Source organism: Pleurodeles waltl, chromosome 4_2 (genome assembly GCF_031143425.1).
Source record: "Pleurodeles waltl isolate 20211129_DDA chromosome 4_2, aPleWal1.hap1.20221129, whole genome shotgun sequence".
Taxonomy (NCBI): domain Eukaryota; kingdom Metazoa; phylum Chordata; class Amphibia; order Caudata; family Salamandridae; genus Pleurodeles; species Pleurodeles waltl.
Genome location: NC_090443.1, coordinates 361,968,123 through 361,994,834, shown reverse-complemented (window position 1 = coordinate 361,994,834; position 26,712 = coordinate 361,968,123). Strand labels below are relative to the sequence as shown.

At 42.7% G+C, this 26,712-nt stretch overlaps 1 protein-coding gene and 1 long non-coding RNA gene across 4 annotated transcripts in view; both read left to right on the top strand.

The window, feature by feature from the left end:
- FAM234B (family with sequence similarity 234 member B) overlaps nt 1-26,712 on the top strand; it is a 254,974-nt gene that overhangs the window by 176,351 nt on the left and 51,911 nt on the right. For both annotated transcript variants that reach the window (XM_069231446.1, XM_069231447.1), the window contains 3 exons: nt 12,491-12,634; nt 17,212-17,293; nt 23,285-23,440. In XM_069231446.1, the coding sequence (XP_069087547.1) occupies nt 12,491-12,634; nt 17,212-17,293; nt 23,285-23,440 (382 nt within the window). The remainder of the gene's footprint in view (nt 1-12,490; nt 12,635-17,211; nt 17,294-23,284; nt 23,441-26,712) is intronic.
- Nucleotides 7,350-8,579, top strand: LOC138292716 (uncharacterized). 2 transcript variants are annotated; one of them, XR_011202770.1, is made up of 7 exons: nt 7,350-7,407; nt 7,490-7,564; nt 7,799-7,861; nt 7,962-8,002; nt 8,114-8,176; nt 8,265-8,321; nt 8,454-8,579. It is a non-coding gene; the product is annotated as an uncharacterized lncRNA (long non-coding RNA). The 2 variants fall into 2 exon arrangements; XR_011202771.1 differs by having other exon boundaries at nt 7,353-7,407; nt 7,490-7,553.

Sequence of the window (26,712 nt, the reverse complement as noted above, 5' to 3'; positions counted from 1 at the left end):
GTTCATTTTATGCTGCACAACAGGCCGCAAGTATCGAGCTCATTTATGACACCAGAAAATAACTGGAAGGTGCAAAGTGACAATGTCATCTCTGCAAAACAATGCAACCAAATGTTTGCCCCAGATGATTAACACAGTTACAGCACTTTAATATAAAGTTAAAATACTTATCACTAGCTTTTGAGCATCAATGAAGAGAAAATGAAATTACTTTAAGGACCTGTTAATGGGACTTAGTAACTGCGAGAAGTAATGTTGGGTAATATGGTTTTCTTTTGCTGCTATTGTTTTTTCCCTCATGTCCTTATATTTGTGCGAAATACAGTCTTATAGGTTTAAATTTGGGGTTCTGAGTTAATAGCAGTGAAGAAAAGAAAGCAATACCTGTTACATACTGTAGGAAGCTGGCTCTTTGCATGATATATCTCATTTTGAAATATCTAGTCCATTGTTCTGCGAAAACACACTCAGTCAGTAAATGAGACACATGGTTCAAGGAGGAGATCCACACAATTTACAAAAATAACAAGTATCTTTTTATATGTTTAGACACCAGAATCAATACGATCAGGTAAGTACATTTTGCAAGAAAAATACTTTCAGGTTTCAAAAGGTTGACACTGCAGTTTTTCAGAAACAGCAATGTTATCCTATGGAAAGAAAAACAAGTACTGTATACAGGTATAGTACAGCAAAGTACGGGACCAATCTCCTAGACTTAAGGTAAGTATTAGGCTAGGGTCAGGACCACACCAACAAGTCACACGGGTGGCACCGGGGCAGCTAAGTGCAGGGTTGTAGTACGGTGTCAGGTGACCAATGTTAGTCAAAGGGGATTGGTCCGGTTGAAAAAGAGACTGCAGGCCTGGATAGGGAGTCCAATTGAGGGGAACCAACAGGTAGGTTCAAGTCTTGAGATGCACGGGGATGCAGGGACATCTCAGGTCCTCTTCTCCATGGACCAGCGGCGATGGGTGCAGAGGTGTCTTGAGGCACTGGGTTTTCTCCACCGGAAGCACTCGTGCTTGAGGGGGGCCTGCGGGGAGAAGCTACAGGCGGTGTCAGTGAGTCCACATTGGGCAAGTGTCCAAGGTGGAATTTGTCTCTAGAGGGCTAGGGACCACACTGGCACCATTGGTCCACTTCTACTCGGGCTGTATGGCACAGGTGCAGTGGTTCTTTCAGCTGTTAGGTTTTTAGCGATCTGGAGTCCTTACAGTTTTTCTTGTGGCACCTGCTAGATGCAAGGAAGCAGCTTCGCTGCTGCACTGGAGTTCATGGGTCTTTGTTGAAGGCAGGGAATTTTCCCAAGCTTTGGAGGCACAACAGCTGCAGGACGAGACGACTTTGATGCAATTCGGTGGGAGCAGCAGACAGGCCTGCAGGGCATTGTCCAAGTCTGGTGCTTCTTCGTTTGCTTTTGCCGCTCCTGAGCAATGTTCCCTGTAAGGTGTGTGTGTGTGGGCGGGTGCGTGCGCGATCACACGCACCCACCCTTCCCCCACCTCTCAGGCCCCCTTGTCAAGCATGCACGTTTTTGCAACCTCACATCGGTGCCTGTATCATGCGGGAGAGAGGACGTCAGCGATGCGTTTAAAACAGAGAAACAGCGTGAAAACAGGGTCACTCTTTGCGGCCGAGCAGGACGAAAAACAATAGTGCAGCCACCAGAGGACAGATCACTGCACAAAGGGAGCACCTGATTAAAGCAGGTATGTGTATTTAGAGGGCCTTGGGGGCAGAGCAGGCATCTGCTCAATCTGGGCCAGGAGACAGGTTAGGACTTCGCCCTGTGTGGAAAGGACCTGCACTCTTAACCAGAGCCCGAGTTCAGAACGCAACATCTTGCTGTGAGGATGTCTTAAGTTCAGAGCCTGTAATCATCAGGACCTATTAACTGCTGTCTCGTCGACTTCCAAATCTTTTGTGAGTGGTGTGTCCCAAGCTGGTGTGTCCTGTGACCCCTGACCTGTGTGATGCTGTTCTGGGAGACCACTTTACGTGCTCTCTGCGTGGCCTCCATGAGGTGTGGAGAATTCCATGAGCTCTGAACACAGCCGGAGATAGATGTACAATAGGCTGAGCACTGCTGATGCTGTAACACTCGCTTGGAGGCAGATAGATACCATGTGGAGCTGACTACACAGAAGCTTGAAGAGCTAGAAGGCAGAAAGTGATGCTGGAGCATGAAGCTAATTAAATATTTCCCCAACCACCCTAATGTTGGTGTTCTCTCTGCAAGCCTGCTCATAGCCGAAGGGGAAATATTTTTTTATTCTGCTTGGGATCTCTCCATTACTAACGTTTAATACTTGGGAGTCTAATATTGTCAGCTGTGAATCAATAACCTGCAGGGTGGAAAGCTCAGAGAGTGCCTGTACAAAACAGGATGTGCACTCGTGACTGGCTCTAGGCTGCATCTTGCGGATTTGTAAATAATTGTGTTCAATCCATCTGTACTTGTGATAGCTCCCTGAGCTCGGGGCTATCATAGATGTGCAATCTGGCAACGATATCCATATGTGAAGGTCTCCAAGCCCACATAATATCCTCTTGTTTCCATGACTTCAGTAAATGCGTTAGACACGCAATATCATTTTTCCCTCCGGTTTGCTGCAGTGGAAAATGTAGTGAGCATCTCTGCCGACTCTGGCATGAATAATTAATTAAATATCTTACTTTAAAAGCAAAGGAAGTCCTCAATCAAAATAAAGCCTGATTATTAGATTGACCTAGCCCTCGGACATGAGGGTTTACCACACATAATGCGTGAGGAAACCTGGTGGTCAAGCTATAGGGCCATGCATCTACTAACTGGTTCAGAAACCCTTGCTGTGCTAGATGTCAAAACCTCCCATGAGGTGACACTGAAATGCAACATACATTTTAAACGAGTAAAGGTGACAAATTACATTTGTGGTGGTAGAGCAGGAAGAAGCGGGAAATTCAGCTCTGACTACTTTACAATTTAGCTAAAGGTATCTCTGAACACAATTTGCTTCTAATGCATATTGAAGTTATTTTACATGGTTTTGGGATAGTGATGCTTATGCTCTTAACATACCAATGCCTGCTGCAGCCTATGACCAGCGTCACTCGAATGACATGATTTTGTGGCTACGTTGTTTTCTGAATAAATATTGCCTTTCTTCATGTCCAGCCACAACAGGTCGATACTGCTCAACCTACACAAGATATTGGTGGTCTTGCTAACTCAGGACCTGTTTAATCACATAAATACTTTGGAGGAATGAGGACAGACTAATCTCAAGCCTGTAATTCACCCCAACTCATTGGGGCCCTCAAAATACACAATTGCATTGCTGTACTAGGTGCTGCCCACAATAACACTCCAAACCCAGCTACCCCTTCAAACATTCACTGACATTTTCACTGCCTTTGACACGCTACAGAGATCGGCTTTTTGGAGTATAATCACGCAACAAAAATGCCACATAGATATACACAGGTTCACAAATTATAAATTAGTTTTTAGCTTGCTACTTCGGACTATTCTTCCCACTGTGCCATGTTCAATTGTCGTAATTGATTTAAACTATTTAGAAATTGTTTGGTGGGTGTGACTGACATGGATGTTGGGGCTGAACTGGATGTAAAGACTGGTGTCAGCACAGGGTCGGTGAAGGGTCATATTGGGACAGATGACACAACTAGAAGACCCTGTGGCTCAATGGGGCGCAAGGCACTCCAGAGGAAGCTGGTAGCATCTTCAAAGTCTGAAGCATGACCTCCATCTGCTTCGTGGTCAACAATGGCTCGGGGAATTCCTGGCACCCTAAAACCAGTTGTGAAATGGTGTCATAGAGGTTTGTGTTGGAAAAGAGAGCCTCTTGGAGTGCTGGTTACCTGGCTTCTCACTGGACATTAAGAGGCAAGAAGGAGGCGAATACAGCTTGGCCTTATTGCATTTGTGATGTCTTTCGGATTTTGACTTACCTGAGGACTTTAATCAGCACCACAGTTTAGCACTGAACCATACTTAAAATCTGTAGTGGAGGTGACCTTTGACCTCTTCCTATGTCCAGTGACAAATAACTTCAATTCCATCTCTCTAATCGCCTTCAGGGTCATCATGTGACACTTTGTACATGACTGATTTGTGCTCAGGCCAAGCACCTTAGACACCAGTAGTTTGGGTCCATAACTGAAAAGGTTAAATAATGTGATTTTTGGAGGAGACATTTTCTATGGCACACTGTCTGAGAACTAGTTGGGGGCAGAGCACTGATTCTGCATGGAAAGCAACTGACATCAGCACACAGTGGTGGTACCTATATGCAGCTCTGCTCCGTCACTTCCAGGGCAGTGTGTGGGCACTGCAGAGGCCGTGGCACTCAGAAGCTATTGCTTGAAAATCTCTGGTCCCATCTGGCACTGGGATATAGTTTTAGGGTGTGGAATATTATAAAAGATAGGAATCTAGATTTGAAGTATCATAAGACATGACAATACTTCTAGCATTAAATGTGTAACGGTTGAAACGTTTCAGAGGAGACCTCTATATAAGCAAAATTTGAAGAATCAAACATAATTGGACCTCAAAATACTTAGAAAGAAGCAAAGAACAAATTAAATCAAACATGCATGACTGCTTGAAGAAATGTATTTCTTAGCAAGCAGAACGCGCAACACATCTATTTGACAACACTGTTCAATACATCTAAATATCTAAATATTTTAGTGCAAACCCAGCTAAAAGGAAGCAAGGAGCTGTTCAGCGCTACAGGCAAAGATATAGTCAACGAGGTAGCTGAATTTTAGGAGAAGAGGAGGTCCGTTAATGTATTGGGATGCATTTTCCTTTACAGAGGTGTGTCTTCAGGTCTTATCTAATTTGAACCCCAGGGTGATCCTGATGGACACAGATATATAGGTTGAGCTAGATCGCTGGTGCACATATTGAGAAGGCCTATTGCCTTGCTATTTCTTTTTTTCACTTGTTAAGCACCAGGCTAAAGGCACGCTGGCTTTTGGTGAGCAGAGACTCACCAGCGATGGTAAGCATCGCAGCTAGATATACAGGAGTGCTGGTCAGGATTGCTTTATAAATGATGTAGCTAGTTTAAAAAATGGTGTGCCAGGTAGCAGAAACCAACAGTGTTCTATCAATACGGAATTTATGTGGTCCTATTCTTCGAGCCCTGGATGAGACATTCTCTGGGGTGTAGTATGTGTTTAAGGGTTGACAATGTAAAGTGTAGGAGGTCAAGGAGCAGGGTAGATGATCAAGAATAAAATAGTTTTTTTCACCAACCATAATCCACGAGGTTGCTCACCCCTTACAGGAAATCTCTCCCTGTCTTTCTGTTTTTCCTTCAAAAAAGGTCTCAAGATCTGTCTCGTTTGGTGTCCTCCTAAATTGAGGCTAGGTCCCAAATGACACCTGACAATTCTATTTTAGTTTGAGCACATCAGAACACTCAGCCTTTAACTTTAACTTGTCTTCATTCAGTAAGAGAGCAGATCTTTTACAGATTATCTGATGATTAAGAGCCTGAGCTGGTCATCATACCAGCACACCTTGTAATTATTATAGTATTGTAGCCCCAGCATTGGATGCATGTCTACTGTAGTCCACTGCACTTAAACCAGTGCTCACTCTAGCAGCTTTCTACTTTCTCCCTTTGTGACGCTTTATTGTTTTTTCCCTTCCTCCGTCTGTCTCATATGTGTCTTTTGCTCGCAGCAAATGTTTGAGGCAGAAGAATAAGCCCCGGCCCTAAAAAATAAGTGCCGGTGCTCAGCACCGGAAACAACAAGCACAAATTAAGCACTGCTTTTTAACTGTGAAGGCATATAACACTCAGATAGGTACACTCACAAATTTGTTTTAGGCCATCTTATTGGTATTTATCCATATTTATTTTGTGTTTTGAGAATAAACGGAGTAATAAAATAGTATATTTCCATATATATTTAAGTGATAAACATACCCACATACTTTGATCGCCTGTCACATTTTAGCAAATTAAGCTTTAAGATATAGCAAAAACTACACCCACAGGTCAAGGGCAATGCAAGGGCAAAATGAATACTCTATACGAATGTCTTTGTATCGTCATGTCTCTAACTCCTAACTCCACCCAGTAGCCACGCCCCCTTGCCTAATTTAATTAGAACCACCGCTTCATGTAATTGTTCTGTGGAGGATGGACTGGAGAAGTGGAGTAATGTGAATTTAACCTTTTTTACTCTGGTTTCATGGGGGACAATTTGTTCAGAATGAAACCAGATTTGTGTTTTTAACCTTCTACCGCCCAGGCACTTTGAATCTGGAAGCAATGTATAGCGAAATAGCATTAATTACTGCAGTGTTTTATATCACATTGTTGTGTGTCTCAATACAAAAAATAGAAGGTGGTGTGTTATTGCAGGTATGTAACTGAAGGCAGTGTCACTCACGTCAGAGCTTTACGGATGTAGAATGTGAATGCTCATGGTTCCACCAGATTCTTCCGCCTTAGTGATGAGAGCTCCCAGGGGGCTGGGTAGCTCTCCCCACTTTTAGCTGGGGGTTTTTGGGGGAACACATGTTAGACCTGACAGCCTTAGGGTGGTCATCCCACAACTTTTTGCCTGCCTCCCTCCACTTTTTTGACACTGTTTTTGCTGGTTTTAGGACTCTGCACACAGTACCACCTCTAATCAGTGCTAAAGTTCATATGCTCTCTCCCTTAATCATGGTATCTTTGGTTCATTCCCAGTTGGCATATTTTATTTACCTATAGGTCCCTAGTGAAATGCACCACATGTGCCCAGGGCCTGTAAATTAAAAAAGTAAAAAGCAGGACTCTGTTAGCGCCGAATTAGCGTGATTCTTTTTACTCTAATTCATCGCAAACTGAACTTCACAGCACACTTTATTAAATCCTCTAACTTTGCAGTCAGAGCAGAAAAGTAACCATTGATCTCCAGGAAAAAATAAGCAGCAAATTCTGAGAAGACATAAGCTGGCACTGGACTTCTGTCGTTGAACCCACAGCAAATGTGACAAGACAACAAGACTTAAAGGCACCTTCATTGCTCATTCACTGTCTGAATGAACAGAACACATTTTTTTTGTCAGCTTGCCAGAACGAGCCAGTAGGCTTAAAAATGGCTTACCCTTATAAATCTGATTTGTCATAGCGAGTGGCCAAGCAGATAACTTGAGGCCTGTAAAGGCTGCATCATCGAAGGTCTAACGCGTGATGTAGGTTTCCAAACAGATGATATGGAACCAGAGTTCATCTAAACTGAAGGCCCAGGTAACTACTCAATTGCTCTGGAACTGTCATGCATAATGTTTTTGTAACTCCTATAACCTATGCTAAATATCTTCTTTCCAATTACAGCCGGTCAACATTTGGATTTGAACAGCCAGGCGTGAGTACAAAGGAAGACCAGGTAATTCTGTAGACATTCCAGGTTGGATTAAGGGTCTCTACATAAATCATGTTCATGATCCACACCTTTGCTTCTATTACAGGTTTGTTGGACCGAGCAAGTTATATATTTGGATGGACCGACATGTGTAGAAGCATAAGGACCAGGTAATTATTTGGTAGGTACCCCATCTGGGTCACTAGGCACATTATAATATGACAACATGCTGTAACCAGCTGTTAACCATCTTTTCTTTTGCTGCTGGCATCTCAGACTGTACTGGTCATAGATGAGGACGGGCAGACCGGAGTAGCAGCAGAAAGACCAAGTTATTATTTGCTAGTTTTTCCTTATGGTGCAACTGTGACATTGAAACGTTCAGGTGCTTTAATCATTTTTTCCTCTTGTACAGGCATCTTAGACCCTGCTACACCAAATTTGAACAGGCACATGTGAGTAGAAGCAGAAAGACAAGGTAATTATGTAGCAGATTTTCATTGTGGTGCACTGCACCTAGTACAGTGGAATATGATAACCTACTTTAACCACCTTACCCACCTTTTCTTCTGTTGCAGGCATCTCTGACAGCACTACTCATATGTTACAAAAAGGCTATGTAAGTAGAAGCAGAAAGACAAGGTAATTATTTGGTAGATTTCACTTGTGATGCACCTAGTACGTTATAAAATGACAACATTCTTCAACCCTTTTTTTTCTTCTTTTGCAGGCTTCTTAGACAGTGCTAACATTGGTTAGAAAAGGCAGACGTGACTACAAGCAGAAAGACCAGGTAATTATTTAGTAGTTTTTCCTTGTAGTACATCTGAAACACTGGAGCACAAGCATGTGCTGTAACCATTTTTTTTCTTCTATTGCAGACATCTTAGACCCTGTTACATCTACAGGCAGGTGTGAAATCAAACAGAAAGGCCCAGGTAATTACTTGCTACATTTTCCAAGAGATAGCTCAGTCTTGTCTGGTAGATTGCATTCAATATCATAAAAACCAACTTTAAATAATTTTCCTCACTTTAAATAATGTCCTTCTTTTTTTTTTTTTTTTGCAGGCTTTGCGGCACAGTAGGCTCAGACTAATTGCCACCAAAATGTTCAAACGCCAAGCTGTGACTTCTGCAGAGAGCAGTGCTTCACCACAAAGAAAGAAATGCTGTCTTGTGTTCAAAGAGGAATGGCTGAAAGAAATTGTGGAGACTGAGACACAGAAGTCCTGGAGCAAGGTTCGCATACAACTGGGATAGCTATTTCTATACAATCCAGAAGTAGGCCTGATTTGCAAAGTATGTGCAGCAGCAAAGATCGCAGGGGACTTTTCTACTGGGAAGAAATGGAGTGATGGCTGGACTACTTGAAACGCCATTTATGTAGCAAAGTTCATGAATCTGCTTTGACGACACTGAGAAATAAAAGTGCTGCTGCCAGGCTGGGTTTTGGAGTGCGTACCATGCTAATGGAAACCACCAGTGAAATAGCAAACAGACTACAACAGCTTGAACGGCAAAGATCCCTGCCTGAGGAGATAAAGATTCTCATCAACATTGTGGTGCTTGCAGTCAAAATGAAAACGTCAATGTTATCTGTTCAAGACATCCCTGACCACGTCGCATTGTATGTGAAGTTACCAGACAGCTGGAGGTGCAAGAACTATGCCTTTGAGTTTTTGGAGGCCATCAACAGCGTGATACGCTTACTTCATGGCAGAACTTCGCCGTGCTCGGTATCACACATTGATAATTGATGAGAGCACAGATATTTCAGTTACAAAAATGCTCATCCTCTACTTCAATTTCCGATCTGTAACATCAACAGAGTACAAAAAAATATTTGGGGGAATTTAACTCTGAGTGCATGCAATGTGGAGGCTATCACTATGGCTGTAAAAGCCTTCTACACTGCCAATAAACTGGATCTTATGGAAATGGTCATGTTCACATCAGATGGTGCATCAGTGATGCTGGGAAAGAACAATGGTGTTGCTACCAGCCTCAAACAATCCATTCCCCATCTAGTTGCGCAGCACTGTGTTGCGCACAGAGATGATTTGGGAGTTGATGCCTGGAAAAAAGTACTGATAAGGGAAGTGGAAACATTACTGAGCACTGTCCACACTGTGTTCTCCCGCTCACCTTTAAGGAAGTCCAAGCTGGATAAAATTGCGTTGGTCACTGAATGTGAAGCGGTCTCCTTTTGGCCACTCAATGAGGTGCGTGGCTTTCAAGGCATTTTGCTGTTGGTGCACTCTTGTGTAATTATGAGGTTGCTCTCAAATACTTTGATCATGAAAGAGTTGAGGAGAATGACCCAATTGCTAAATATTGCTACAAAAAACTATCTGACTCAAACTACCACATTTCCTTTGCAGCACTAAATGACACACTGGGTGAACTTGCATCTTTGTGCAAGTTGTTTCAGAAAAGCTCTTTGACCACAGTTGAAGCTGTACAGTATGCAAGAACAAAAATAACCCAAATAAAGGAACAGTACTTGGGTGACACTGTCTTTTGGAGCAACACAGTAAGAGATCTGATGGCTTTGTGCAGAGAGGACCGAGGGTATGATAGTGAGCCGATTTTATCTTTCATTAAACTTCTTTGTGAACACATGGAAAGAAGTTTCCCAGAAGATGAATTGAAGGAATGGACAAGCTTTGATTTTCATACAGTAACAACACAATCACAGTTTGATTTGGGGACTGAGAATGTACAAAGACTTGTTGAAAAGTATAAGAAGGTCTTTGTCCTGGGTAATTGTGACACCCCTGATGATGTTGTTCGGCAGTACAGAGATTATAAATATGTGGTGGCAGTGCATATAAAAAACGGATTGTTAAGGACCTTTCAAGACATGGTGAATTTCACTCTGCTGAATGCTGCACAGTATAGTGTTGTATCGCAGCTTGTTGATGTCTGTGCAACTTTCCAGGCTTCAAGTGCAGACTGCAAACGAGGATTCAGCCTCATGAACTCAATCAAGTCCAAATTAAGAAACAGACTAGAGGAGAGTCACCTAGATATGCTGATGAGGACAAAGGCTTACCTCTCAAATGGGAAAGTTGACTTAGCCCGAGTTTATCAGCACTGAAAGAATGGGAAGGACCGGCGAGAAAAACAAACAGGTCACACATCTAATGTTTGACCTGACTTGTCTAAACTCTGATGCAGCTGCTCCTACAGTCCGTGTGTGGGTGGGGTAGGAACATTTCTAAGCCTGTATCTTGGCAGGGTCATCATGGCATTTATCAGCAGTGTGTTCATTAAATTGTAAATGTTAACTAATTGTACAACTGGCTGTACTTGATGTGCAGGGCCCTCTGCAGCACTCTGAGAGTATTCATTAAAGTTTCATAATGGTTCAACCTCCTGATTTCTGTTTTCTCTAACTGGGGTGTAGGTGGCACTTAACAGGTCATATCCTTGGGATGTGCACCCAGGTCACAAAACTGCCTTAATGCCCTATTGCATGGAGCAATGTTTATACAAATACCCCTTTTTTTGCTTTAGTGGTATGGAGAGGCTAATGCCAAAGATCTTAGTAGTTATGCACTGCGCTCTCATGAGTGGTCAATTTCTTGGTGCACGTATCCTTGGCTGCAGCACACAGAGACCTCACGCTGCTGCACACAGTGGAAAGAATTAGAGTAGAGGGGACATTGCTCCTGAGTGTCCTTCTTTGTAGGTCAGCAGGTACCTGATTTTCTGGTGCCAGGGACACCCCTAAATTTAGGGGTGTTTCGTGTAGTGCAGAGTAGTAGTAAATGGGCTACTTATCCCTGGGGTCACTACACCGCCTGTGTGACCACTTCCTGTGAGAAGAACTCTGTCCCAGAGTTCCTAAATCTGCCAACACCAATATGGCAGATTACTAAATATTGTGCCCACATCATGCAGCCCAACTTAGGGGTGGGACTAACCTGCACCTTTCTGATTACTACATAACCTGCCTGACCAGGTGCCAAAAGGGCCCTGGGTCAGGGGTGGTCGGCATCTCTCCTTTGAGTAAAGCCAGATCTGCATATCAAGGGTGGCGGGCTTCTTTGAAGCCCCCAGCCTTGGAATGCAGACTCGCACGTCATCCTGTTGGGAGAGGTGTGCTAACACCTCTCCCGGAGCAGGCTGTGTCTCTGACCGCCCAAGAGTAGGGGCTTTCACCCTAGAAGGGCCAGAAACATGTCATGTGGTGGCAGGCTGGCTATAACTAGTTAATAAGCACACCTTTAAGGTGCTTTCTGGGTGGATGTGTTATTAAATCCATCACTGGCATCAGTGAGGGTTTTTTAATATGGGATGTTTTTTTAACTAAACATTCCTATCTTCAGTGAAGCCATCATGTAGCTGGGGAACTCGTAGTAACCAGTGTCCAGCATTTGTACTTCAAATGGCTTCTCTGTTAACTCACTATGTCTAGGAATCGACAAAGACATAGCAGGGGCATATCTACTTGTACAGAAATGTAATTGCATGTAATATAATCACCGTGCCTTAGGGCTTTAAGACCTACTGTAGGGGTGACTTACATATATTGCAGGCAGTGTTAGGGGACATGGCACACAGGTTATGTGCCATGTCATGTTTTCACTTTCAGCTGCACCAAGGCTCGCAGCCTGCAATAGCAGCCTGCATGTGCTAGGTGAGTTGTCCCTGAGGGTAACACAATACATACTGCAGCCATTGGGGACCCTCTTTGGTGCCCATGCCCTGGGTACGACCAGTATTATGATTTACTAGGAACTTACAGGGGGTCTAAAGGTATTGCCAATTGGAGAACATTTGTAGAGTTTTAGGGAAAGAGATCTGACACTGGGGACCTAGTTAGCAGGAACTAAGCGCACTTACAGTCAAATTTGCATTGAATTCCAGGCAAAAAGTGAGAGTGTAAAAAATGTAAAAAAATTCCGACTTTTCGACACATACCTAGACATAACTAAGACTACCCAAGCGAACAAGAAAAAAATTTATGATTACTGAAATAAAGTGAAATGCAACAGAGCAGTGCATGTGACTGTCTTTTATTGGTGTGAAGTGATAGTATGTTGCAAGTTTACTTCTCTTTGTGGATCACAATTTTTCTTTGTCTACCCATCTTTTAGTGGCGGAGTTGAGTTCCTACAGTTGGTGCCTGCCTCAGATAATAACTGCAGTGACCTTCTTATTACGACCAAGCATGGCCTTTCTCTTCTGAGTGGACAGAATCTGGAACCGCGTTGGACTCTTAACTTGAAGAACATTCAAAGGTACCTGCAGCTTCCTTACTTATTTTATCCAGTTTCCAAAATAACTTTCATTTTACCAGCACCTTTTTTTATCCTGAATGTTTATTTTTCTGTAAATATTATTTAATTGGTTACTGGTTGTCATGGGTTCATTAAAATTATACTATTTGTTTTAATGAAAAAAACAACTATGATTTAATTGAGCATCAACTACAAAGGTCAGTGGTTTTCAGGCAAAATTATGTCATTGACAAGCATCCTTTGTAGAGATTAACCCCTGCTACTTTTACCTACTTGGTGTTGTTTTAATTTGTTAATAGTTATCAGAGTTGGCGCGTGCCTCTCGCTATGCACTTCAAAGTTCCCTACGTATAGTGTACCTCTTGATAACCTGAAAGTGGTACACTGTTATTCTTCTTTGGCAGACAACCATGACTTCATTGAACAGCATGGGCTGAGTGACTCTTTGACTCACAACCATAGGTTCATTTATGGTTAACCTTATGTTTACTGATGGTCAGCCGTATGTTTGTTGACCGGCAACCATAGGTTCAATGGCTGACTATCGCAGATCTACTATTGGGCAGCGTGGGCTCTGTTTTCAAGTAACCAAGTGTCCACTGATCAACATCCAGAGCTCTGTAGATCAGCAGCCAAGTGCTCATTCTCTGGTTGCCAGCCTTTTGGGATAGTGATTAGAGGTTCATTGGCATTTCCCAGAGAAGGTGGGGTGGATTTGCGTGGGGGTATTGATATCCAACAAGGGTTTTTTTATATCCAATATGAAAATGTCACAGTGAGACAACCAGGAGGTTTTTGGAGCTGACCAGAAGGGTCAGTGGCTGCTGACCAGACTGGTCATTGGCATCCAACTTGGAGCTCTTTGCCAGGCAGTCAAGGTGGTGTTTGGCAGAAGACCCAGAAGAGGGGGAAGCATTTTTAAACAATTTGGGTGTATTGGCAACATTGATGCCAAGAGATGGTTGAGTTTAAGGGGTCCTTTTGCGACCTCTCACTCATTTTCAGGCAGGATTATTGACAGCCATGTACACGTTTACAAACATCCTAAACTTCATAGGAAAACTACAAGGGTGTTAATAACAGAAAACAAGGCTTTTTCAGGACACTTGGTGCAATCCGGCACCCTCCTCTGGCCTTTATTAGGAGGCCATGTACAGAAACATCCTTAACAGTTCCTAATAAGCAGGTCATTGCCAATTCAAGGTTGGCAGAAAAAATAATCTTGCTGTCTAATGGATAGCAATGGTAGGGTGGTCAATCCAGCATTCTCTAAATTTTCAGTCGGATAGGATCAATTTATTTATGTGCATCCGACATTACTGGCAAGGTCAGTGTCAGTTCCATAAAGAAAGACCCAGGCGAGATCCCTATTATGTAGTAGATCGTCAACTGATTATAGGTAACAGAAGTAACAGCTTGGAGCTGCAGTCGCTGCTTACTACTCCTAAACTTTTCTTCTTTCTTGCTCTGACTACCTGCTAGTGTGATAGAAGGGTGCAGTGTGTAGAAGAAGATAAGCGACAGGCAGACGTTTCTGCCCCCAACACAACAAGAAACCTGAGAGCCTGAAGATGGGAGCACGAAGTGAAATGACTGAGCAGTCCTTGTCATTTTTTATGCTTGTTCCACTTCAGTGGATCTGTGACTCAGGGCCAGAGGGGACGGAGGGAAAGAAGATTGAAGAGTTTTGCAGCATCTCAACTGCCCTTCCACACTAGCCCCAAACATGAGGATTGGTAGGTGGGCATGATTAGGAGCAGCACTCTCTGCTGTCCACCATTTCTCTGTACATTTCCATATTTGATAAAACGCATACAAAGTGATCGGAATGCTTCTCCCTGAACTCAAATTAGCAACATGTAATGTTCCTCTACACCAGTAACAAGACATCAGAAGATCCCAGTGTGTACATCATTCCCAATTTGCACACACTTGCCTGTTTCCATCAGGTAACAAATGGCAAATTATGAGAAACACACAGTTGCCAGTTAACTTGAAAGTGGAAAATATGTGCTTACAGCTATCACATATAGGGCCAGATATATCAAAGTGTTTTGTGATCGGGCCGTTTGCGATCTCAAAAACTGCATTTTGGTATGTAAAAAATCCAATTTGCGATTTGGTAACTTGTTACCGAATCGCAAATTGGAATTGCGACTACTTACTGATTTGGTATTAGGAAGGGATGTGTCAAGGGCGTCCCTTCCTAATACCCAGTCGCAGAGGTATGTATGATTGTTTTGTGACCGCGAATGCGGTCGCAAAACAATCGCAGTTACCACCAATTTGAAATTGGTGCTAACCCATTCGCAAGGAGAAGGGGTCTCCAAGGGACCCCTTCCCCTTTGTGAATGCATGCAAAAACATTTTTTAAGAGCAGGCAGTGGTCCTACGGACCACTGCCTATTCTTAAAAAATGAAAAGAAAAGGTTTAATTTTTCATTTTTAAACGCATCCCGTTTTCCTTTAAGGAAAAGGGGCTGCATTTAAAAAACAAAAAAAACTAAAATATTGCTTTATTGAAAAGCAATCACTGACATGGTGGTCTGCTGAACCCAGCAGACCACCATCCCTGTGATTGTAGCCCTTTGCAATGGCTCGCAAATTGCGACCTACCTCATGAATATTAATGAGGTAGGTCCATTTGTAAGCCCTTGCAAATCGCAGTATAAAACTCCTGGAGTTTCATACATTCCAATAGCGATTACTTAATTGCGATTCACAAAAAATCGCAATTAGGTAATTGCTTTTGGATAAAATGATACATTTGGATCATAATTTCCCGTTTCCAGTATCTACATGCTTACCAGTTTCCAGTAGGAAAACCATACCTGTACCCTGTACGTATGATATTTTGATTGATACTTTTAACTTTTTTGATCGCTAACAAGCAAAACTTTCTGATGAGCATGTTTTGTTTAACTTTAGCCCGGGAAGCCTTTGCAGTGAACACAGTTAAAAGCCCTTTCAGCCTTTTCTGTTATGTTTGCTTGATCAGCCCTGCCTTTTTAGATAACCTATTGTGATGCATTTTCTAAAGGCCAAACTCGTATGTCCCCCATAACCTTTCAAAATGCTTCAGTGGGGCCTCATGTGCACATCCTTTGAGCTTATGCACCATTGTTTTGCCCCTTTTAACTAAGGCAATGTGTCTGACACACCACATTCTTTCCAGGTAAATTGGTGCTGAGGACCTGAGGCACATTTCGAACTAAATTGGTATAGCCCTTTCTTCTAGGAAAATCGATTGCTATACCAGCTTTTTTTCTGTCTGCCTCATCCTTTGAAAGAACTACTCCCTGAAGACCTGCAGGTTCATTCTACCTCAGTTAAGGCTATTACAGTCTCATTAGCAAGGGGTGTTCCTGTGTTAGCTGTCTACCAGGCTGCAACATGGACATCTGTGCACACATTAAACAAGAACTCTACTACCTTGACAGCCAGATCTAGAAAGAAAGATATTTTGTCCACTTTGTCTTGCAAAACTTATTGGCTTGAGTCCATTCATCAAACTCCCCACCGCTTGGGAAGTACAGCTTGGGTATTTATTCTAAAGTTGAGGTAATGGTCTTTCTGGTGGGTACTCGAACAACAGAACCTTCATTGCCCTCCTGCCTCCTTGTTCTGTGGAGTGGGCATCTGTCCATTCTTAAAAAGTCCCAAGTTAGAAATCTTCACATTGTCACCCTCAGTCTGTCTCTGCTGACTGGCATCTGAGAGTGCAGAAACTGAAAGCGCACGGGGGTGCCACCTTTAGGCAACTGTGTTGTCACGACCAGGGTTGTGCAAGGTTGCTGCAGAGCCATGTGATGTCACCTGGCAGTAAATGAGAGCTTTTCCTCATAAATTTCCAAATCCAGTCTACCACTTGGGAATATTCTAAGTATGAGAAATCTGCAGAGAAATACACCAGTAAAGGCATGGCCAAAGATACGTAACTTGTTCACCAGTTCCCTTTTTAGCACACACCTGGCCAATTTCCAGTCATCACTCCATCATTGCTAGTTAGTAGACATATGGTAGCTCCGTTAGCACACATTTTTCAGTTCCCAATGGTCAGCTCCGAGTTCTGCAGTAGCATCACACTGATAACTACCTTTTACAATGGTAATATACAAACCAATGCACTTACGACAGTGTCATCCTACTGGTAGCTGCACTTATGGAGAAGTTGCCCTTTTCCCCATTCTCGCAGTCTGGAGACAGACACACACAAGCACACATGCCTCTCCCTTCCCGACCCCATTCCCCTGACTTTCTGAGAAGGTACAACACTGCAAAGCACACAGGTTCACTTTGCTTTGAACAATGCTTGAACATAAAATTCAAATTCTGTCTAGTGCTTAATTAAGCTCACACAGCCGCAATTAGACAAAAAGTGGAGGAATCACTCAATATTTTGTCAGTGAAACACATGTACAGAATAGAATATACAGCGCACTGAGGAAGACCAAATCAATAAAAACAAAAAATTATAGCAAACTAGTTAAACATTGTCAGTAGTCTCTGTTTAAAACATAGTAGAAAAACATTGATAATTGAATGTCTTCTGTTTCTTTTCGCCTTTCTATTTGCAGTGATCCAACTCCTGGTTACTTCAATGAAGACCGAATTCTGGATTTTATGCTGCAGGTGCAGAGTGGCAACAGATTGAAAAAGGTGAGCATTGTATTTTGAGCTTTAATGACAAGTTGATATAATTAGTTCCCGTGAGGGAGATGTGGGATATGTTGCCTTGTTAAAACAACTACTGTGTTCTGAATCAGGTGCAATGTTCTCCCAGATATCATGTTTCCAGTCATGCTCTTGTGTCATGTTTTTTTCCCAATTCTTGGGGTAGGTGCCATAGAAAGATCCACTATTCTAATTTTTCCTTAAGCCATTTAGTATTCTTGTACTTTTAGTTTTATTTACTGAAGATGATCGAAGGATTGCAAATTTCCCTATATAAAGTAATGTGGGCCCAAAAGAAAGGGATTTTAAGGATCACTTCAACCACTAGAACCTGTCCATAAGGGGATTGCCCACATTTTCAAAATGTCACTTGTAATCCTGTAAACAAGGTTCTGCATGTAGGATCTTCATTGAAGTCAAAAACCTGCATAGTGTTTATCACTGGTAGTCATTTTCCATATAAAGTCAGTGTAGACTGTCAAAGATGTATTTTCCTGGAGAATGCTGAAGGAGAATAGCAGATTGTATATACTATAAAAAAGGGCATTTTTGGACACTTGCAACACATTGTCATAGAAAAGGCTTCCCAATACCAGATACAGCATAGGAAGGAAAAGACAGCCTGATAGTCTAACACTGGGAAGCTTAGAAAAAAAGGAACCTGTACCTTTAAGGACCCCAGAGAGACCTATCCCAGAGTGCACTGTAGTGGCAGAATGCCTGAGTGTGTCAGTTCTTTTTTGGGCTCCTTCAGGAAGGATCTCGGAACACCTCTGGCATTTTACTGCACCAGAATTGTGATTAAAAAAAACCTTTTCAGAGATTTCAAAACCCTTTCTTACTTGACATTTGTAGACTTATTTTGTGTAGTATTGCTGATTTTTCAGGAATTCTGATGAGATTTCTCTCAGAATGCCTGCTCCTTTCACAAAATGCCCTTCTTGTCACATAAAGAACACCTCCTCTAATGCCCAAAGGTCTGTGTGGTGTTTGTCTCCTAATCGTATTTCCAAGGGCTGCGATATTTGCAGAAAAATGTCGAAATGAACTCTAAAATACAGGGAAGGCATCAGGCTGCATGGTTGGATGGAAGACATGAAAGCAGGCCATGAAATGAAGAAAAGGAAGAGCATGGAGAGGTCTGTCTCACACCATTCTCCAAAAAAGTGTCGAACAACAGGTACTGACTCCCACAAAAGGAGATCTAAACTTGAAAAATCCACCTCTCAGCACGAGCACCTTCATCATGGCCATCAACAACATTCACCGACATCAAAAGCTGCGATGCCACCGTCAGGAGGTTGGACACCTACATGTTCCCTTTCAAAAGAAGGCTCCACTTCTACAGCACTTCTTCACCGTCACCAATCAACATCAAGATCAGCCATGGGACTTACCTCAATGCTGAGTAAGCCTGCAACACTGCCATCGGGATTACGATCAGCGTCTAGCTCTTACCACTCAACATCAAGATTCCATCGATCAATGTCATATTCACATCATTCAATTTCAAGTTTTGACTGTTCGCTGTCGGAATCCCACCAATCAATGTCCACGTCGAAGGCCAAGTCACGCTTGACGTCAAAACAACAGCATTCTCCGCCCAGGACTCCAGCTATAGTTAAAAGAACATGTACGATGTCGGTGACTCCACTCCCGACGTCGAGAGTCACTCATATGGAGATTTCCCCTTCTTCTCATTGGTCAGGATCATCTCAGCGGTCAGAGACTCCTTCTCAAGCTACAGCTCTTCCACCAGTCTGACCCATGATTTCATCGTCTGACCCTGTGCAAGTACCTTTTCAAATTTTACACTTGTCACCAGTGAGGCAATTCTCTAGCGCAACATTAATGTCGCCTATTCACAAGTGGAAAGCTCCATCCCCAATTAGGAATTCACCCAGACAACCCTTGATAAAGAAATCAAAAGGATAGATGCTATCAGAAAAAAAGATGTGTGACACAGCATCAACACACTTACGCAATGCCAATTCAGCAGCATTCTAGAGCAGATGCCATCGCCAGATTTGGGAAGGCATAGTGCTGCGGTGGACTCAGTTGAGCTTTCAGCCACTGCCTTTTCTCACTGCATCTTTCTCCGTTGTACATTGTGGCTAAGACTACCATCTTTAAAGCCAGAAGCACAATTAAAACTTTATTTTCTCTGGTTCTTCCCTCTTTGAACAACATACAGAAGAAGAGGTGCTTCGCATGACAAATGAAGCCGAAACACTCAAAGCTGTTGGCGTGGAAGAACAGCAAAAAGGCATTTAAGCAACAATACAAGTCCAGGGGCCCGAGATACTACTACCACGTTCAAAGCCCTAGGTGGCCTTACCAATATCTGCAACAATGGCAAAATCAAAGATCTTTTAAAAGCTGTTATCAGAGATGCAGATCTTCGCTGCACAAGCCTTCACAAACAAAAGAAAAATACTCTGAGTACAAAACAATGAGAGATACCCACCTCTTCCACAGTGCTCCACCCCAGTGGGGGAGCAGTGACATATTTCATGGTAGAGTAGAAAAGAATAACAGCGGAGAAGTGGGTCTCAAACATCTTTTGCAACGGATATTCACAGACACTCCACTACCTGTCCCTCCTCAGCAAATTGCAGCAACTCATTTACATGATCTCAAAAAGAAAAAATCTGTTCTATTGCAAAAAATAGTAATAGAAATAGTTCCAGTACATCAGTGGAACCAAGGGGTTTATTCCAGATATTTTCTTGTTAAAAAAAAAAAAATCAGAACAATCAATTTCGGCCAATACTAGACATCAGGATCCAAAACAAATTTATAAAAAGAGAAAATTCAGAACACTGTCACTGCACCTAATCTTTTCGCACATCAGAAAGAACGATTGGCTTTGTGCAGTAAATCTACAAGACGTGTACTTTCACATTCCAGTCATTCACATCACAGGCGGTTCCTGAGATTTGTAGTAGGAGCACACCACTACCAGTACTCTGTTCTTCCGTTTGTACTGAAATCAGTCCCTTGCACCTTTTCCAAATGCATGTCCGTGGTAGTGGCACACATAAGAAAATGAGGTTTTTCTGTATATACATAGCTCGACGACTGGTTAATAAGAGCAGATTCGCTAACCAAGGCAAAGAAAGACTGTCACTACAACATCTCAACTAACAAAGCTGGGATTACAGTTCCACTCAGAAAAATCTATCTCCATACCAGTACATCGTCTCTCATTTTTAGGAGCAATTGTAGACGCTCAACAGGAAGAAGTGTTTCCATTGGAGGAGAGCGTATTATCAATCCAAAAGAAGTGCACAAACATCCCACTGTAGAAAAAGCCAACAGTTTGCAAAGTAGCATCTCTTCTAGGATCAATGGCATCTTGCATTGCCATAGTTCCCAACGTGCATCTGTATATAAGACCTCTCCAGATGTGTCTTGAGGATCAATGGTCACAAAGAAGGGGCCACTGGGAAGATTGCATTCTCCTAACGGAACATGTCTCTCTCTCCCCCTCTCCCCTCCCCCACCCCCCCCCCCCCTTCTGAAAACCTTTTTGGAACTAAAAGCTATACACCTAGCTCTCAAGGCTTTTCTTCCGTCTCTAACTTCCTCAGACCTCATGATTCAAACAGACAACACCACTACAATGTATTATATAAACAAATAAGGTGGAACAAGATTAAGACAATTGTCTCTCCAAGCTCAAACAATGTGGCATTGGCCTTTAGCAAAAGGCCTTTCCATCACTGCGTTCCATATACCTGGAGCTCAAAATATCGAAGTAGATTTTCTCTGTCAACTCTACGAAAGAAATTACAAATGGGTCCTCCAAGAAGAAGCAGTCGCTTACATCTCAAAGAATGGGGCACTCCCAACAGTAGATCTGTTTGCTACCGCTCAGAATAAAAAATGCTGAGACTACGCATCCAGGGCACCAGAACTGCATTCTCTGGGCAATGCTCTTTTGATAGACTAGTCAACTCCATTTGTGTATGCTTTTCCTCCAATCCCACTCATTCCAAGGGTAATAAATTCCGAGGGTTATTCAGAAGCTCATGAGATCGAACACAACAATGATCTAGATTGCCCTGGACGCTCCACGACAATAATTGTTCACAGATCTCCTGCAGTTATCCATAGCCTGCCAATTGTCTGCTAGTCAGGCTGATCCTCTCACCAGAGTCCACGGCAAGATTCTGCATCTAATGATCCAGTCTTTGAATTTGGCAGTTTGGCTCCTGAGATCATCCAATATGGTCATTTAAGCATCCCAAAAAATTGCATGAACATCCTAAAAAAAAAGTTAAACGTCCATCCACAAGAACCTGCAATGAATCTAGGTGGAAACGTTTCTGCATTTGGTATCGTAACTAGAATTATGATCCTATCACAGTACAAGTGAATGTCATTCTCCCTTCTTCAAGTCCTTTTTCAAAATACCAGTAATCAGACGTTCTTAAAGGGCTAAGGAAATCTTTTCCACCAGTCAGAAGACTTTCTCCTCCTTGGGAGCTTAACTTGGTAATATCAGAACTGATGGGTCCCCACTTCGAACCCATTCATAAAGCAACTTTGCAACACTTGTCATGGAAAACAGCATATCTAGTGGCAATCACTTCCGCTGGTAGTTAGTAAGTTGCAGGCCCTCTCCTCAGTAGAACCGTTCACAGTTTTCCATCACTATAGGGTGGTTCTTTGTACGCACCGTTGTTTCTATTTAAGGTGGTGTCAGAGATGTCATATCAACCAATCTATCACTCTGCCTAGTTTTTTTTCCTAACCCTACGCGTAAGGCCTTTACATTCTCTTGATGATAGGAATACTACTTTTCTGTTTGGAAAAATCTAAATCTGTTAGAAAATCTAGCCACTTATTTATTAACTATGGCCCTTTATGGCAAGGTTTAGCAACATCCAAACAATCCATAGCTTAGTGGATTGTTTCTTGCGTTTCTTTATGCTACCAAATTGCAAACCATTGCCAGACAAACTTAAGGCACACTCAACAAGGGGGATGGTTGCGACAACAGCTTGGATTAGACAAGTTCTAATTATAGACTTCTGTAAGGCAGCCACTTGGAGGTCACTTCATACATTCATGCAACACTATTGTCTAGACACTGATGCTCAAGACGATTCGCTATTTGGTCAAGAAACTCTCAGAAATGTATTCAAATAATTGAAAAAAAATTAAATTACAGCTTGACAGCCGCTGTAAAGAGCTAATGTTTTTATATCTTGCTAATCTATTCAAGGTTTATGACTATCAATGAAGATCCCATGATGCAGAAGGAAACGTTACATTTCTATAGACATAGTTCTGCATTGTATAAATCTTCATTGAAGTCATACACACCCTCCCTTCACCCCGGCTGTCACAATGTATTTGTATCCTGTGCATCGCGTAAAAAAGAACTGACACACTCAGGCATTCTGCCACTACAGTGCACTCTAGGATAGGTCTCTCTGGGGTCTGTAAAAGTAGACGTTCCTTTTTTCTAAGCCTCTGTGTTAGCCTATCGGGATGTTTTTTCCTTCCTATGCTGCATCTGGTATTGGACAGCCTTTTCTATGACAATGTTGCAAGTATCCAAAAAGGCCATTTTTTAGTATATATAGTCTGCTATTCCCCTCCAACATTCTCCAGGAAAATGCATCTCTGGCAATCTACACTGACTGTATATGGAAAATTACTTCCATTGATGAACACTATGCAGATATTTTCCTGGACTCTTAAAATATTTATATTGAAAATGTGTTTCGGTGTCCGAGCAGGCAGCACAAAATTATTCAAGGTTTATGACTTCAATGAAGATTCCTACGATGCAGAACTATGTCTACAAGTATGTAACTTTTCCATTTACCACACTAGATTGAGTTTTTGGGACATGTAACGTTAATTTTCTGAAGTGCTATAAGGGCTGTGTGGCTTTCTGTGAGGTTTAATTGGTAATATGATAGTTCACAATAATACAAGTTTTCTGCATTTTTTTTTCAGGTTTTAGTCATTAATGGTAAAACTGGAACTTCTATCTGGAATATTACCGTACCTTGGCGAAAGCACGAGTCAAAAGCAGCGTCAGTTTTGACTGCAGATTTGAAATCCATCTTTCTTTACTGGGGAGAGGAACCTCATCTGGCTTCCAACAGTTCTGTGAGTTAACATTTCACCCTTAGGCTTTGATGTGCAATGGGGACACCATTTTCCGATGGATACTTATAACCGAAGATGCCAGTCTGGAGCTGGTTGCTATTGCAATAGCACCTGCATGTCGACAGCACCATTGGTTTCGGTTGCAACTCCTCTCAGACCCTCCTCTGCACATGACAGCACAGTGCTGCTTTAAGGTGCCACCCCTGTGCATTGAGGTCCCTTCCTCTTTTTCTGAGCCCGAAGGTGTGGTTCTGGGGCGCCGCTCCTACAGATTTGTTCTTTTATTTATTTATTTTTTCTGAAACATATTAAACCCTGTTTTGATAGTTTGCAGGGATGTCGTCCACAAAGATGACAGGATACTCATCATACTGTTTGTGTTGGAGGTAGATGTTGATTACGGACCCGCATGATTTCTGCTTATGGTGCCTTGTGACAAAGCATGAGTTTAAGTCTTGCAGCAGATGTTCTCGTCCATAGGATCCTCATCAAAAGTCATAAGCGCTGAATAGTCTCTCCCGCCTGTGGAGCACATAATATGTATTAGATTTAAATAGCAGCCTATAATAAAGTGCTAAACATGTCTAAAATGCATTGAATTTTCATTTTAAATCAAACGGTAATCAGTTTATTTCTGTCAAAATCTGAAAAAAGCATAGACTTGTTCTACAACCTTTATTTAAAAGGAAAATTAGAGGGAATATGAGACAGTTTTAGGGAGGAAACTGACACTGTGTCTTTAAGACCCTCCAGGCCCCCATGTATCCCATCATACCTCACAGGTGAGTTCTTTTTTCCGGTTCGTACTGTTCAGATCCTAGAGCACTGAGCTCTGGTTTTTCAAATTTTTATCAGAAAAAAACTTTTTCAGATATCACTACTTTTTAAAAGATCTAAGTACCTAGTATTCAAACAGCTTTTTTCCTGACCGAAAGCATACCTTTTTCTGTCAAACATGCCTCAATATTTGTGAAGTTCTCCTCCTGTGGTAAAAAAAATGCTCAGACTGACCCACACTCGGCCTGAATTGTATGTCTACCAGATTCCTGTTTTCACTGCCAGAAGCTTTACAGAAAGACCCTGAAGGACAGAGGAAAAAATAAGACTGCATGGACTCCAAGACCGAGTGGAACAGCAGGATCTTCAAGAGGGCTTGGGGACCATCACCTTGTTTCCACAGAGCCCTCCTCTCATAAAAAGCCTTCACATAGTGGAAGATCCAAGGAAAGACACCCCAGACATCGTTCCTGGTCAACATTGAAAGGTAGGACTTAGAGAGCAGAGAAGATCCCTATTTGCTCACCGTCAGCATTGAAGTCGTAGTTGAGAACGGCTTCACCACATACTCGCCACTCGACGTTGAGACACACCTCGTAAAAGCGACACCAATCATCGTCAAGAACAAGATTGCCTTTGAAACAGTCGACATCTGCGAAAAGACATGCATTGACATCGAGACATGCTTCACCAAAGCAGCATCCATTGACGTCAAAGACACAACCACCAACGTCGAAAACTTTGGAGGACCCCAGATCGATGTTGAAAACAGCGCAAGTGGCATCTCAAATACCAACAACTTCAAGGGGCCTCTTCACTCCATCAGAAGTGCAATTTGAAGCTGGCATGGAGGAGCCAAGGCCTCCTGCTCCACCCAGGGCTTCTGCTGCCACTCCATAGAACATTTCACCACATTGGCTGCAATCTCTGCAACAGAGACCTGTACCTCATTCCTTGGATTCTGAATATTTGGGGACATACTCTCCATTTAGTTACGGCTCATACACCGCACCAAAGAGAACACCGTCTCCTGTGTTTTCTCTGAGTTCTCCTTCTGTTCTTCTGGAGAGACGTACTCCTGTGGACATGCCATGTCATGTATCTAGTGTTTTCCACGCGAAGACTAATGCAACTGTTGAGAGATTTAAAAACCCTAAAACTAGAGTTCGCTTATTGGGGTTGCTTCCCCCTACTCTTTACTTCACATCAGCAGTGCAGAAAGTTGAGGCTACTCAAGGGGCTGCCTGTATCGCTTGTGACAACTCTTTCAATCTGTGCAACCCATACAGACGATATGTGCTGGCTGGTGTCATGCCAAAGGACAAGGTTAACAATAGGAGTAGCACTCCTCATCCTCTTCTCCAAGTGTCACCTCCAAACCTCGGTCCCCCTCCAGCCATCTAGGCTGGTGGACGGCAGGATCCAGCGCTGCCTGCCTTTTTGGCACTCCATCATGTCAGACCAGTGGGTCCTCAAATTGTCCAGTTTAGCTACTCCCTTCCCTTTTAGGCTATTCCCTCTCATATTCCACCAGTTTACACTCAGACAATGGTGGAACACATTAGTATCCTGTCCAAAGAAATGCTGATGTTACTTGTCAAAGGGGTGAGCAAACTCATGCCAGTCCGAGAGATGGTTGGGTTGCGACTTTCTGTAATTTCAGTCCGTAAGTCGGTCAGTGGGTATGAAACTGATTCTCCACCTTAGGTTCATGAATTTTATCCCCAAGAAAGTGAACTTAAAAATGACGACCCATGCTAAGGGCTTGCTTGCCATGGATCCAAACTGGATGGTGTCCTTGTACTGCAGGACGCATACATTCGTTAGGAGGTGGAGTCAGACTACTTCCAATGCACCAATCTGCCCTTTGGTCTTACATTGGTCCTTCTGGTCTTATGGAAGGTCACATAGATGGTTGTAGCACATCTTTGCAGGTTAAGGATACACATATTCCAGTACCTCGATGACTAGCTGCTGGAGGCGAGCTCACCTCAGCTAGTCTCAGCCCACCTTCAGATGAGGGTGTCATTGTAGTCTACTCAGGAATTTTCCATCTATGAGACCAAGCCCAATCTTCAGCCTTCTAAAACTTCACTTTTTAGGGACTGTCCTGGATACTGTGATTATGAAGCAATTTCTGATAAAGACTTCTAGCCGCAAGTTCCTCACTTTTTTAATATTCTCCTGCATCCGACTATATCCAGAAACTTTTCAGCAGTACCTGTGCGCACTGGCAGATAACACCATGCGACTCTGCAAGGACACTGCTCTGCTCCAGAAATGATGTGCAGAGCCTAAATAAGCACCACTCCAACGAGCTGACATTAGTTATTTTATTTCCATGCCACCAGACGCTGATCCAGAGCGCTCTCTCTCTTCTCTCAGACATTTTCCTCAATATTTTCTACAGCGTGGGATGGTTGTTACCCACTAAAATGATAGGTTTTAAGTCCTGCAGGGTCTGTGGCAAACAAATGTCCGTTACTGGATCCCCA